The 12,966-nt window shown below is 38.2% G+C and overlaps 1 protein-coding gene across 5 annotated transcripts in view; it reads left to right on the top strand.

Annotated features, from left to right (window-relative positions):
* smchd1 (structural maintenance of chromosomes flexible hinge domain containing 1) overlaps positions 1-12,966 on the top strand; it is a 36,054-nt gene that overhangs the window by 8,511 nt on the left and 14,577 nt on the right. For 4 of the 5 annotated variants that reach the window (XM_019363070.1, XM_019363069.1, XM_019363068.1 and 1 more), the window contains exons 12-24: positions 594-786; positions 2,591-2,877; positions 2,974-3,013; positions 5,106-5,306; positions 5,400-5,513; positions 7,980-8,086; positions 8,288-8,370; positions 8,949-9,062; positions 11,081-11,158; positions 11,246-11,365; positions 11,455-11,599; positions 11,725-11,827; positions 12,026-12,098. In XM_019363070.1, the coding sequence (XP_019218615.1) occupies positions 594-786; positions 2,591-2,877; positions 2,974-3,013; positions 5,106-5,306; positions 5,400-5,513; positions 7,980-8,086; positions 8,288-8,370; positions 8,949-9,062; positions 11,081-11,158; positions 11,246-11,365; positions 11,455-11,599; positions 11,725-11,827; positions 12,026-12,098 (1,658 nt within the window). The remainder of the gene's footprint in view (positions 1-593; positions 787-2,590; positions 2,878-2,973; positions 3,014-5,105; positions 5,307-5,399; positions 5,514-7,979; positions 8,087-8,287; positions 8,371-8,948; positions 9,063-11,080; positions 11,159-11,245; positions 11,366-11,454; positions 11,600-11,724; positions 11,828-12,025; positions 12,099-12,966) is intronic. The other variant, XM_019363071.1, reaches the window with a different exon arrangement.

Raw genomic sequence — 12,966 nt, 5'->3', positions numbered from 1 at the left:
CTCTGTTTTTGAAGGAAGGATTTGCCTTCTTTTGAAACTCCTCGGTTTGAATTGCTGTGTTGGTGATTGTGTATTTAACAGATTACACATAATCTGCTTTTCATGTGTTGTTATAATATTCTCAGATTTGATTGAGTTTTCCTGGTGGCATATTGTGGTTATCACTAACATTGACTGGCTACACCTATGTTGAAAGATGCATTGCTGGTAGATCAGCTGCTAAACCTTCCATGCCCTTTGGCACTCTTTTTGTGACCTCTCAGTGATGTGTAACAGGTCAGAAAATAAGAGATTGTATTTAAAACTCACTTTCAACTAACAGAGAATATTTTGCTAGCGGCGAGCTTCATGTTATTAACCTGGTATTACTAAATGGAGCTGAATCTTTGAACAAACAGAATAACCCTAGACTTTTCTGAGAGTTCAGACTGACAGCGCTGTCAGCATGGCTTTAAACTATGCTTCCAAAAAATGATGAGAGCTAGGTTAACCTTTTCCCCTTGCCACTCACATTGTGTTTGTCATATTCTATAGCAGTAAAAATTACTTTAACCTCCTTTCTCTCTTCTTGTGTCTTGCTACATTTGTTACAGGTTTGACTGGTGTTCTCGTAAACATAACAGCAGAACAGCATTAGATATACCCCCGGAGTGTTACCGTCGGCTTTCAGGGGTGCTTTTCACTGATGACAATTTCCAGGTCACCACAAACAAGATGACCTTCATGGACCTTGAGCTGAAACTGAAGAACAATCAAACTATCTTCTCACTGGTTCAGAACGGACAGGTGACCACCTTGATTTCTCATTGGCCCTTTCACAATCAGAACTCCAGCACCACATTCAGTCCCTTGAGCAGATATATATAAGGACTGAAATGTATCTGATTTATTATCAGAATTGTCAACAGGAAGAGAAGAGTTCTACGGTTACTTTATCAGTCAGCCTCGACATTAAAACCACCTTGTTCATTTTGAGTACAGAGTACAGAGCAGTGTACAAAGTAGGACTGAAGCATACAACGTCTTGTCCTCATTTATAGCAGGTCACATCCTGAGCTACAGAATGAGTACTTCCAATGTATGGAATTGACTACGGCACATGCACTCAGGCAGAGACTATGTGGTCTTATTTTTATTACCAGTACGCTGACCCAGCTGTGACCTGCTTTCAATTAATTGCGGGGTCAGTGGTTTAACAACATTTCCCATTAATGTTCTTCATTGTGGCAGGTGTTTATAAAATCCCATATTTTTATCAGTGTTTACCATCTTCAGCATGTACTCTGACCTGAAGACTGTGTAGGTTCTCAGTTATCTGGGGTCCTGGTAGGGTTTGAAATGAAGACAGGACTTTTTGTGGATTTTTTATGGCTTTTCGCCTCTTATCCAAATGGCTTCTCTGGACAGAACAACTGGTGGAGAGTGTCCGGTAGTAAACCAAGGGAGCTGCTACTTTGATGGTACTTTGATATATAAAATATATAAAATCCAGCTGACAACCTCTCCAGTTCAGAGGAACACTTTTTAAACATAACAAAACCTGAGATACAACGGAGCACATCATACACACATAATATTCAGCTTAGGTAGATATCCAAACCTTAATTCTAAAATATATATATATACGTGGACTAGAATAAAATATCTTTTAGTGCTAATCTATGTTATATTCCAGTGTTTAATAAAATGTGTTGTGAACTTAAGATACCTTTAAGCACTCCAGTGTTAATTGCTGTCTAGTGTTTTGCTTTGGTATAACAGAGATATTAACATAGGTCAAAGGTCAGAGTTGTTGCATTTATAAAATACTCAACATTAGATGAACTTCTCTCACCTAAACAACTTAAAATAAAGTGCTCTGATTAATAAAATGTAAATGAGCTGCTGTACACACACCTTTACCTGACATACTGTACGTCGACACACAAAAGCAAGTGCAACAGATTTAATGACAAATCAAATGATCGGTATGTTTATATATTAACACAATTTGGACCCTTTTCGTTTTTTCATTCATCTCCATAATTTTTCTCAAAAGCACTTTCATCTTTTGCTCATACCGAGGCTGCTGGCATATTCTGAGCTCTGGATAGCTTTAGCTTTAGCCACTTCTCGCATGTTAGCTTAAAATGTCCACATTCAGCTGAGTGAGGGAGATTGAAGTGTTAGACTAAGTTTGTTATTACAAATGTTCTCATGGTGGTCCCCCTGTGAACTTTGTGTCTTCACTCATAATGAAGCACGTCCATCCTGTCTGTGTGTGTGTGTGTGTGTGTGTTGGGTGGGTGGCATTGTGCTGCATGTAGAGGTGGGGGAAGAGAAAGGCAGGTCAAACAAAAGAGGAATGTTGTGTATATGTACATGTTATAATTACATAATATTATAAAAAGAATGCGGTCTAAATGTATTACAGTAAACATGTGTGGGAAACACTGAAACAACATTAAAAGAAAAAATATGTTAATATGCTGATAAGAGGGCAACAGGTGTTTCAAATGCTTTCCAACTTCTTGGTAAGGGAAGATGCTGATGTGAATATATACCAACTCTCTCAAACCATTTAAAAATTAACTGAGCTTTTTTATATCAGGTTCAAGAGGTTTGCAGAGCAGGTGATCAAAGAGGGACACGAGGAAGCAGAGATGAGGAGGGAGAGAGAGCAGTTGAGAGAGAGACAGGAGGCAAAAGAGGAGGTGCAGAGGAGAGTGAAGGTGGTGATAGAGGAGGTGCAGCAAGTGAAAAAGGAGAGACAGAAGAAGGCAACAGAGAAGGTGTAGTACTTGGGCAAGAGAAAGAAGGAAGTGACAGTGGGTCAGATGGCCAAAGAGAGGGGGATAAAGCACAGAGAAAGGCTGCACAGGAAGCACAGATTTCCAGGTAACAGACATAAAAAACAAAAATAACTGTGCATGCAAGCACACACTGTCAGAACACTGAACTGATTTGTATTTGGTTCACGTGGTTTCCTCACAGAGGGTCATATGGTGAGAGCAACAGTCAGGCAACTGGGCAGGTGAGAATGCAAGGATATATTAATAGATTTAAAAAACAATGTAACAATGTCAAAAATGTTGTTAATATGTGCAATACAATCATTTAATATATAGTTATTTTAGAGCGCGACAAGTTTTCTTGTCATGTTTACCACAAGGACTTGAGCCCCTTGTCAGGAACGAGTGAAACACAGATGACAGGGACGGAGAAGAATTTGATGTTTCAGACATCATCAACTGCACAAAGCCTGCACAACCTGATCCTAAGTTTATAATAGTGCAGAAGCGAGCTAAATGTGTTGTCTTTTCAACAAAAAATGCTTCACAACTTTTCTTTGGTTGCATCGGAGTGCCACTTTACAAGGGGTGCTGTGTTTTCACTGTGCCAAATTTTATTCAAATCAGTCAACATTTGCAAGCGTGTTATAACCTCAGGATAATGATGCTTGGAAACTAAGGCTACGTTCACACTGCAGGTGTTAATGCTCAATTCCGATTTTTTGATCAAATCCGATTTTTTTGTCTGCTTGTTCACACTACAAATAAAATGCGACAGCAAACGCGCTCTAGTGTGAACGCTCAAAGCGGCCCGCATGCGCAAAAGAAGACGTCACACACAACACGCTCTGTTTAGACCCAGAACAAACAATATTGTTTGACTGATGGCCTTAATATAAAGACTTCGGACTTTACGTTTCCCAATTTTTGCTTTAAGTTATTTTATTATTTGCATAATAATGTAAATAACCTAATAATTATCCTTATTGCTGTTTTAGAGGAGCGGTGCTTCAAAGGATAGTTGCAGACTTCTGTCAGAATCTGCAGATTATACAGTACAAATAAAATGTTCACGTTTCTCCAACGTTGTCTTCCCAACAGTTTCACTAACATCTACACTGGATGGCCAGGAAGCGTTCACGATGTTTTCGTGGGCGCTTCTCCGGCGCTGATAATTCTCGTGTCAGTGACGTAAAAGACGGATTTAATGCGACCTGACCATTCAAACAGCAGTCGCTTTCTAAAACATCGGATATGTATCGGATTCAGTACCACATACGAAAGTGACCCAGATCGGATTTGAAAATATCGGATTTGCGCTGTTCACACTGTCATACCATGATCGGTTATGGGTCACATAGGGTCAAAAAAATCGGATTTGATGCGCTTTCGCCTGCAGTGTGAACGTAGCCTAAGAGCCCTAATCAGAACGTTTAATTGACCACTTTCTGAGACATCAACAGTTAGCCACAACACACACAGGAACTTGTTTTCCACATAACATTCTGATGGGGAAAACCCTGAAAAACCTTTGACCACAAAGTGTGACCCTGCCTTTGTGAGTGTAGGCTTTAGAGATTGGAAAAAGGCTGTCTTCAGGGTTCTCAGGACATGCAAAAAGTCAGTTACATATCCAGGCCATGAACACCTATGCTCAAAAAGCTTCACAGCTTTCTTCAGCTGTTGGCAGACAACAGGAGGAAGCAAGGTATGGATTATTGAAGATTGTAGGCTCCATCAAATACTTGGCTCAGCAAGGTTTAGCTCTACGAGGTCACGTGTATAGGTGTTGGTGTAGTTTATTAATGTCAATACAGTGATGTAAATGATTGAATATATATACATAAAAAAGCAGAGTCACCATGTCACCATGTGGTATTTTTACCATCTGGCAATACAGCAGTGGAGAGCCTAAAAGCAAAAATGCCGGTGGTCCTCTGGCATTTAAAACAAATCTGTTTATTTATTTAGACAGAGATCTTGACCCCCCCTAATGTTCAGCACAAAGTTAAGCCCGTGTGTGTGTGTGTGTGTGTGTGTGTGTGTGTGTGTGTGTGTGTCAGAGAGAGAGAGAGACTGTGTCCCACTATTTGCTTTAACCACTGTGTGTGTGTTGCACATGCATGAAATTAACCAGCTCATGACTGGACATATGGGAGCCTGACCAATTGGTGTGTCGCTAATATTAGTATTAATGATGAGTGACTGTTGGATACATTCTGTCTACCTGTTAGTAACAGAACACCGCAAGGTAACATATTTAATATGTCCTGTTTTGAGGTCTTTGTTTCTGCTTGCTCTTCTCTGCTAAACATTTTCATTCCGTTTCAACAGAAATCGTTTAGAGGTAACATCCAGAAGGAGTTCACACAATGGCTTCGAACCTGTAATGAAAACTTTGACAAGCAAATCAAGTTTGTGGGCTTCAAGGAGATTAAAACACGGACAGATGTGCCTACTAAGAAAATGCAGCATCCGTGGGCAGTCTTCTCCGCCATCGAGTGGGGAGGCAAGACATACAAAACAGGCCAACTTGTGAGCATTTATTGGTTTTTGTCTCCTTGAATGTATGTTCTTATTGTTCTGTCTTCTATATTCATTCTGATCTCTTTATGCTTCCTCATACAGGTGAAGACGCACAATACAAATCCCATTCTGTACGGTAAAGTGGTTCAGTTTTTGCTGTATGGAAATTTCGATGGAGACGTCTATGCCACGGGAGGACAGGTGGAAGTGTCTCGAGTAAGAAGGCAATTATGAAACTTTGATTTGAGAAACTGATTGAACATCAATTCCAAAACTGGAATGCGAAAATGTCACAGTAAACGGTTTTAAGAAAAATATCAGTGATAAAAAATTGTGTGATCAAATTTCTTTGTTTCTATGCTATAAAGGGTGAAAAAACAACAGCGAAAAGTAAATAAAATCTATCGGCAGTCCTCTAAACCACTATTAAAACATCTGTGTTGGTCCAGAATTGTACAGTTGACAACTGACTGCACCTAACCAACCCCATGTTTCAATAGTTCACAAGTAATATTTCACTGTATGTCATAAAAAAATATCTATATCTATAAACAGAAGAAATGTCTAAGTGACAAACCAACTATTATTTTATCAAGTAGTAGTTGCTTTTTAATCAAGGTGTGAGTATTTCATGAGTATAACCACATTTGAGTTTGAAATCATGTATGTAGTATAATGATATTTTACCAAATAATCGATAATTGCTCACTCGGTTTCCTTATGATCGTACAACATTCATATTAAAGGAAACGTCTGAAGTTGAACTCGGAGCAAACATTATCAAACACTAGGGCGTCATATATACAGTGGTGTAAAATAATGTTTGCTGCCTTCCTGATTTCCTATTTTTTGTATGTTTGTCACACTTACATTTTTCAGATCATCAAACAAATGTAAATATTAGACTAAGATTGCCCACTAAATATAAAACTGGTTGGGCCACCCTTAGCCGCAACAACTGCAATCAAGCATTAGCGATAAATGGTAGCGACTCTTTTACAGAGCTGTGGAGCTGTTCTGTATCGTGTCTTTGCTCCAAGGGTTCTTATGGGCTACATTAGCAATAGCATGAGAATTTTGACTATGTGCACCTTAGCATATGCTACTTCCGGTGGGGAAACTCCTGTAGGGCGCTTCGCTTCCGGTGTGATATTCGCGTCTTTCTGTAGATGATGTTCATCGAGTCGTCGATATTTTTCTCTCTTTTGCGCCTCAGAGCAAAAGAGAGAAAGGATTGAAATTTCTCAGTATTTGTATATAGAGTTCCCTCGTTTATCGCGGGTGTTATGTTCTAAAAATAGCCAGCTTTATTTTTTACAATTATTTTAGATGTTTTAATGCTGTAAAACCCGTCACTACACACTTTATACACTTTTCTCAGACAGGCATGAACAGAACAGTTTCGTACTTTTCTCTCTTGTTTAAACACTCTCAAAGTTCAAACCTTCGTAAGAAAAAAAAAAAAAAATCCATTACAGAATGAAGCCAAAGATCAAAACCTGTTTTCAGTCCCAAACATTTATTTGAGAAATAAACATACAGTATATTTGTTTTTCTATAAATGATAATGACAGCTTTTAGAACTAATGAATTTAACTTTAAGCTTAATTGCTTAATTTAAGTTTAATGCACCTTAGAATCCAGTGCACGGTATGGTTAAAAAAAAAAAAATACGGTAACTTCTACCTTCCTTTAGCATGTCCAGAAGTCCAACTTTTTGTGCGATGGTTAGCATCTTCCTCTGCCTTTTGGGTGCCACCGCAGGTGCCTCTGACGGTGCAAAACGTTTCGTCGTCATTGTGTTTGTTGGGGAGAAAACTTACAAACATACAGTACAGCACTTCAGATCACTAGCAGTGTGACTCGAGTCACACTGCTAGTGATCGATGTAGCAATTCTGTACTGTACAGGAGGGCACGGCACGGAGGAGATCAACAATGATCAACAGCAGATCGGGAAGCAGAACACAATGCGCTTAAAAAAAAAAAAGCATGCAGAATTGCACTTAAAGAATCCGCGAAACACTGAGGCTGCAAAAGAACGTCGTTATAGCGAGGGACCACTGTAATTGTGAAGATAAGTCACAACATACCCTTCGTGAATACTAATATATAGAGACCCTTACCAGCAATCATTCATGTATTTTTTTTATATCCTGGGGCTTTTTTCACGATTTCTTGACATGCTGTGTAGGTGTGTACTGATATCGACATCACGGGGAAACATCTGGCTTTGACTATTGTTCACCTGTAGTTTGAATGCTGGACATTTGCCTGTTTAAATCATAAGAACTGTCACTATACAGAGATGTGTCTTTTTTTTATGACACAGCAGTGGTGAGTGTTCCCACCCTCTGCTCTTTGTAACTTAACGTTATCTTCCCGTTTTCGTATTTTGGACATGATTTTGGAGTCCACCTTCGCAGTAGCAATTGACTGCAAAATAAAGCTACCGGAAATGTACAATCCTACATCCGGTCTTAAAGCAGGAAGTTAGCATTTTCTCATGCACAGGGTCAATTTGGACTTAAACTTCATTTTTTTGTTGGTTTTTTGTTTTTTTTGTTTTTTTTTCAGTCTAAGGCAAATTTTCCATAATATTTCCGTAAATTCACGTATATAAATCCCTTTTTTCATTGTTTTTTTATTGAGTTTACTGATTTAAGAAAAAATCTCTTCCCAGGAGCCCAAAGCACTTTGGGACATGACCAAGATCGTACCCATTTCCAAGATCGACAAGACAGCCACTGATGAAGCCATCAAGAAAAATATTGATAGTGACTCTGAGAAGTGAGTGAGCAGTTAGGGAGACATTTTTGGACGAACTACTCCTCTCCAATATTCACTTTTTGTTTGTAACGTAGATGCTCTGTCACCTGTTTTTGTTGTTGTTGTTGTTGTTGTTGTTTGTTTGTTTTCTTGCTTTTTTTAACTCATTCTGACTCAAAGATGAGACTTTCAGTTCAGGTAAATGACATTTGTTTGTTTCAGGCTTCCAGATAAGCTGAATGTGGAATGGCCCAATGGTAACCCCTTGCAAAATAATGACATTCTTTCCGCCGGGACTACTTTAGGTAAGATCTTGCAATGTTTGCATACCACAGCACTTCATATGTTATTATTAAACCAGATCCTTTTATCCCCATGATAGAACAGAGAAAACTGACTCATAGTGTGTTAAAACATTTATATTTCTTTTTATTCAATCATCTTCCGGAAAAGAGAGACCCCTGCACAGCTCAAACGTCAGTTGCAAGAGCTCTAACATTAGAATCCTAAACTGTGTCTCATATAGGTGTTATTTTGGTACTTTACACGTCACACAGTCTCAAACATTGCTTATATGCAAAGTTCCTCTTTTCTGTGTCTTACCTATTAATAGGCCTGTGCACTAAAACTTCCTGTTTTTCCGTCTGGCTGAGCACTTAGTTTGTGAGTCAAAGGTGGCCTTGCTCTACAAGCCTTCATTATTAAAGTGCATAAAACAATATAATAGGAAAATAAGGATACTAAGGATATTGATTTCCTGACATTATAAAAAAAACAGAATTTGTTTGCATCAAAAAGTGGTGTTAAAAAAAAGTCCTCCCCCATTCCCTTCTCATTAGGCTCAAAGCTCATTCCTCACATTTTGTCTGATGTATCGTTTCAGGGCCTCTTAAAATTGAGATCCTGAACAAGAAGGGAGAGAAATTATCTCGGATGTCCTCGGTGGGCCAGGGAAAAGGGACAAAACTGTGTGTTAAGCTCACGTTACTCCATCATGGTAAGTGTTTGATTACAGATTTGATATCCTTTTGATATGATGTTTTCTTTTCATGATGACTTCATTAATAAGTTGGTCTTAAAAATTGTAGAAAAAGTCTTTCTGCTGTTTATAACAAAGTTTCCCAGGCTACAGTTTACTGACATAACCTTGGGAAGTTTGTTTTTTAAAGCCTTAACTTGAGCTATATGGTGATTGCAATTTATCAGCTATTTTATTTATCAGCTAATGCTAGCAAATTCAGTTATAAAAGTGCTGTATGTGTGCAGGTAGAAGCTAATTAGTGATAACAAAGATGCAGATATAATACCGTATTTTTTGCACTAAAGGCGCACTTAAAATCCTCTAATTTTCTCAAAACTCAACAGTGCGCCTTATGTATGAATTCTGATTGTGCTTACTGACCTGGTACACAGCACTCAAAAATCTGTCAAAAAATGTTTTAGTACGACTTTGGTAAGCTACGATGCCGCACCGCTTGAGGGATTGCAGGAGCCTTGCGTAGTAATCTGGGTCCAAAACTGATCCGCTTCAGGTCCCAAATTCAAACGAACACTGCAACATCACTGAGAGTTAAAAACGGTCTAAATTCTTTCATCTTTAATAAAATTATCGGCATTGCTGCTTTACCAAGTGTAACAGTTAAGTTTAACATCCAGGCATCCATAAAAACAGAATTTATTCAATTTAACGGAGTTAGGAGTTAGCAGGAAGTTAGCTCGCTAGTTTCCACCAAAACATGACATACCATGTTCTGACTGAGAGATTTCTGAAAAAAATTAAAACGTACAGCTCTGCTGTCACTTCCAACATAAAGACAGAAAACTAAACAACAGTAACGTTTGTAGGGTTACTGAAATTGGACTAGCTGGTATACAATGATGTGCTGCGTGATCACTAGCAACACAGCTATGTTAGCATAACATAAACACAGTGAAGCTGGAGGAGGAACGCTAACTTTTTTTCCACTCGATAAAAGTTAACGTGAGGGTTCCCGATGGTTAGGGACAAATGCAATCGAATGGCAGGATGCTGTAAAGAGACCAAACTTCAGTCAGGAGAACAACTGAGATAATCCATACGAAGTTAGTCATTAATATACCACAACAACATGGGAATAGAGCAGCTGCGAGAGAATTCAACATTAATGAATCAATGGTACGGAAGTGGAGGAAGCAAGAAGAATGAATTGTGTAAAGTTTGATTTATCTGACTGCTTTGTTTTGCTTAATGTGCCTTGTAATCCGGTGCGCCTTATGGTCCGAAAAATACGGTACTAGTTGCCTCAACAAAGTTCATGTTTTTGGTAGCGTTTGCATGTCTGTCATTTTGTCTGTAAACCAAATAGTCCAAAAAGTTTTGAATGAATTTGATTCAACTTTGTAGGGATGTAGAGAGTGGTCATGTTAACAATTTATTTACATTAGGTCTTAGTGATTTATTTGTCAAAAATTGCCCCCCAGAAAAGCTTCCTAACTTAGAAACTATGATTCTAACAAGTGTGGTGTGTATTGTCAAAATACAAGTTTAATGGGTCAGAGGTCAGAGGTCAAATGCATGTCACATGTGACCTCTAAAAGTCAAAGTGATAATAAAACTATATAGAGCTATTTAAAACTATGTTTCTTACTGGTACAAAGTTGACTCTGTTCATGTGGACATTCAAGTGATTCTCAAACCTTATTAACAATACACTTGCAGGTACAGATTTAGATACAATCTCACCATCTTACAATACTACATTATTTAGTTTATTGTACGATAAACTAAATAATGACACTAAAGTGTCTTCAATCTTTAATTTTCAGCCCCACATGTTGCCAAAACAACCAACAAATCCTCAAATTTAAAAAAAAACCTCTAATGATAAACGTGTCATAAAGTGTAAAAAGTCATAATTCTAACTTTTTGGGTTCTCGCCCTTGTTTAGCAGTTGTTCTTTTTTCAGCCTCATTTCTCTCTGTGTTTGCTCCACCTGCTATAGAATTAAATTATTATTTTATCTTTTTCATTTGTAGGTCTAAAATCAGACAAAGAGCTTGCTGCTTATGTTGCCCCACATTTAGTAAATACTGGTTTCTGGTTCAAAAAAATGGGTGAGTTTCTTTTAATTTTCTTATCCTTCTTCTTGGTTACCCTGACGTTTGTCTGCTGAAAGATCATATTTGAGCCATCGTTTACAGATCATCTGACTGAGCTGGGAAAGTACACGCTGAATTTGAACACAGTGGTCCATGAAACAAACGCTGTCAGCTTTGGCGGTAGAGCGCTTCCAAAGTTCACACTGAAGTTTACCATTAAAGGTGAGGAAAAATAATGCTGTGTGTTTAGCTAGTAATCATTATTCCCACCGCTCTGACCAAAGAGACACACTCCTTTGTTCTGTTCTCAGAGGGCGAAGCAGCAAGCTTCGATATCAGTGCAATGAGCCCCACGCTGCGAGTGGGCGTGCCGTTTGACATTCCTCTGCAGATAAAAGATGGCTATGGCCACTCAACGACCCTCACTTCTAAACTCAGACCTGAGCTCAAATGCTGGTGAGTCTCATTAATGCTACTGAATTTTAAAGTGTGTGGAAAAAAAATGAATGAAAGCCTTTGTGTCTTTATTATGTCATATTTAACAGTGTTGTAACACGGCCATTGTTATTTTTTTCTTTTAGTGGTCTGGATCTGAGTTATGAGACATTCTCCAGCAGTGGAACCACATTCACCATCAAAAGTGTCAAAGCGAGAGGAAAAGTCCTGAATTACCAGCAATCCAAGGTTAGAACTAATGATCTCTACACTACAAACACATAAATTTGCTCGTCACATGGAAGACTGTTTAAAATAAAGAAATAAATTACTAATAGTGCAGACATAGTTTTATCAAGAGGTTTAACAACTACTTGAAAGTAAATAGTCAAAAAATGATTAGCTGATTTAGTGATTTATTTTTATGTGCTTTGTTTTCATTTTCAGAGCTATGACCTGGAAGTGACCCTGCCTGGCCTGAAACAACACACCAAGACCATTAAGATCAGTCTTCTTCCTGGTAATCCCTCATTTATTTATGATTTTAGAACAGTTTGTACTTGTTTTTCATGTGCATTGTCCTTTCAGAAATTTTGGTTGTTAAATGCTTAAATCATACTATAATAACCGTAGCATATAGAAGATTTATGTTTCCTATCTCCTCCTGGACGAGTGGACCAGTCTTGATGAGACTTTGCATAAACATTGCTCAGGGCACTGGAAGCGCCAACATCTATATGACATATATAAATAGTTCATACAATCCCACAACTGTGCATATATATTCTCGATTAAGTTCGTGTAATAAGCCACTTTAAGAACAAACAACAACGACGTGGGGATAAGAAGATCAGTTTTGAGCATCATCTTCTTATGAGACACTTTATGAAGCAACTGGATTCATCCTCAGTACGTAAATGTGGATAATTATTTTAAAATAATTTATTTTCATGTCTAGTTTACTTATCCATTGCTCAAAATCAGTCTTGGCTACGTTGACAGCATTTGAAGCATGATTCAAGTGTAAACTCTGTAGATCAGAAATGATTGCTTGGATGACAAAAAAAATAATATAAAACTTTAAATAAATACAATTTAAAAGTGTAAGTAACGCATTTAACTGAAAGCCAAGCACCTGATGCTTCCAACAGTCGTATTCATACCTGCTGCCAATTTAGAATAACCACTGAAAGCATGCATGAAGCCAAAGTACCTGGAGATGGATGGATTTAAACTCGGGAACTTCTTGCTCTGAGGCAGTAGTGCTAATCACCACATCACAGTGTAGCCCCAGTTTCAGTTCAGTTTGTTTTTATTTGTCATATGCAGGGTCAACATTATATGCATCAGCATCCCCTGAGTTAAAGGCAGAGGTCTGCACCTTGAGC

Source organism: Oreochromis niloticus, linkage group LG9 (genome assembly GCF_001858045.2).
Source record: "Oreochromis niloticus isolate F11D_XX linkage group LG9, O_niloticus_UMD_NMBU, whole genome shotgun sequence".
NCBI lineage: Eukaryota > Metazoa > Chordata > Actinopteri > Cichliformes > Cichlidae > Oreochromis > Oreochromis niloticus.
The sequence above is the reverse complement of the archived record's forward strand: the minus strand, read 5'-3'. Positions and strand labels throughout refer to the sequence as shown.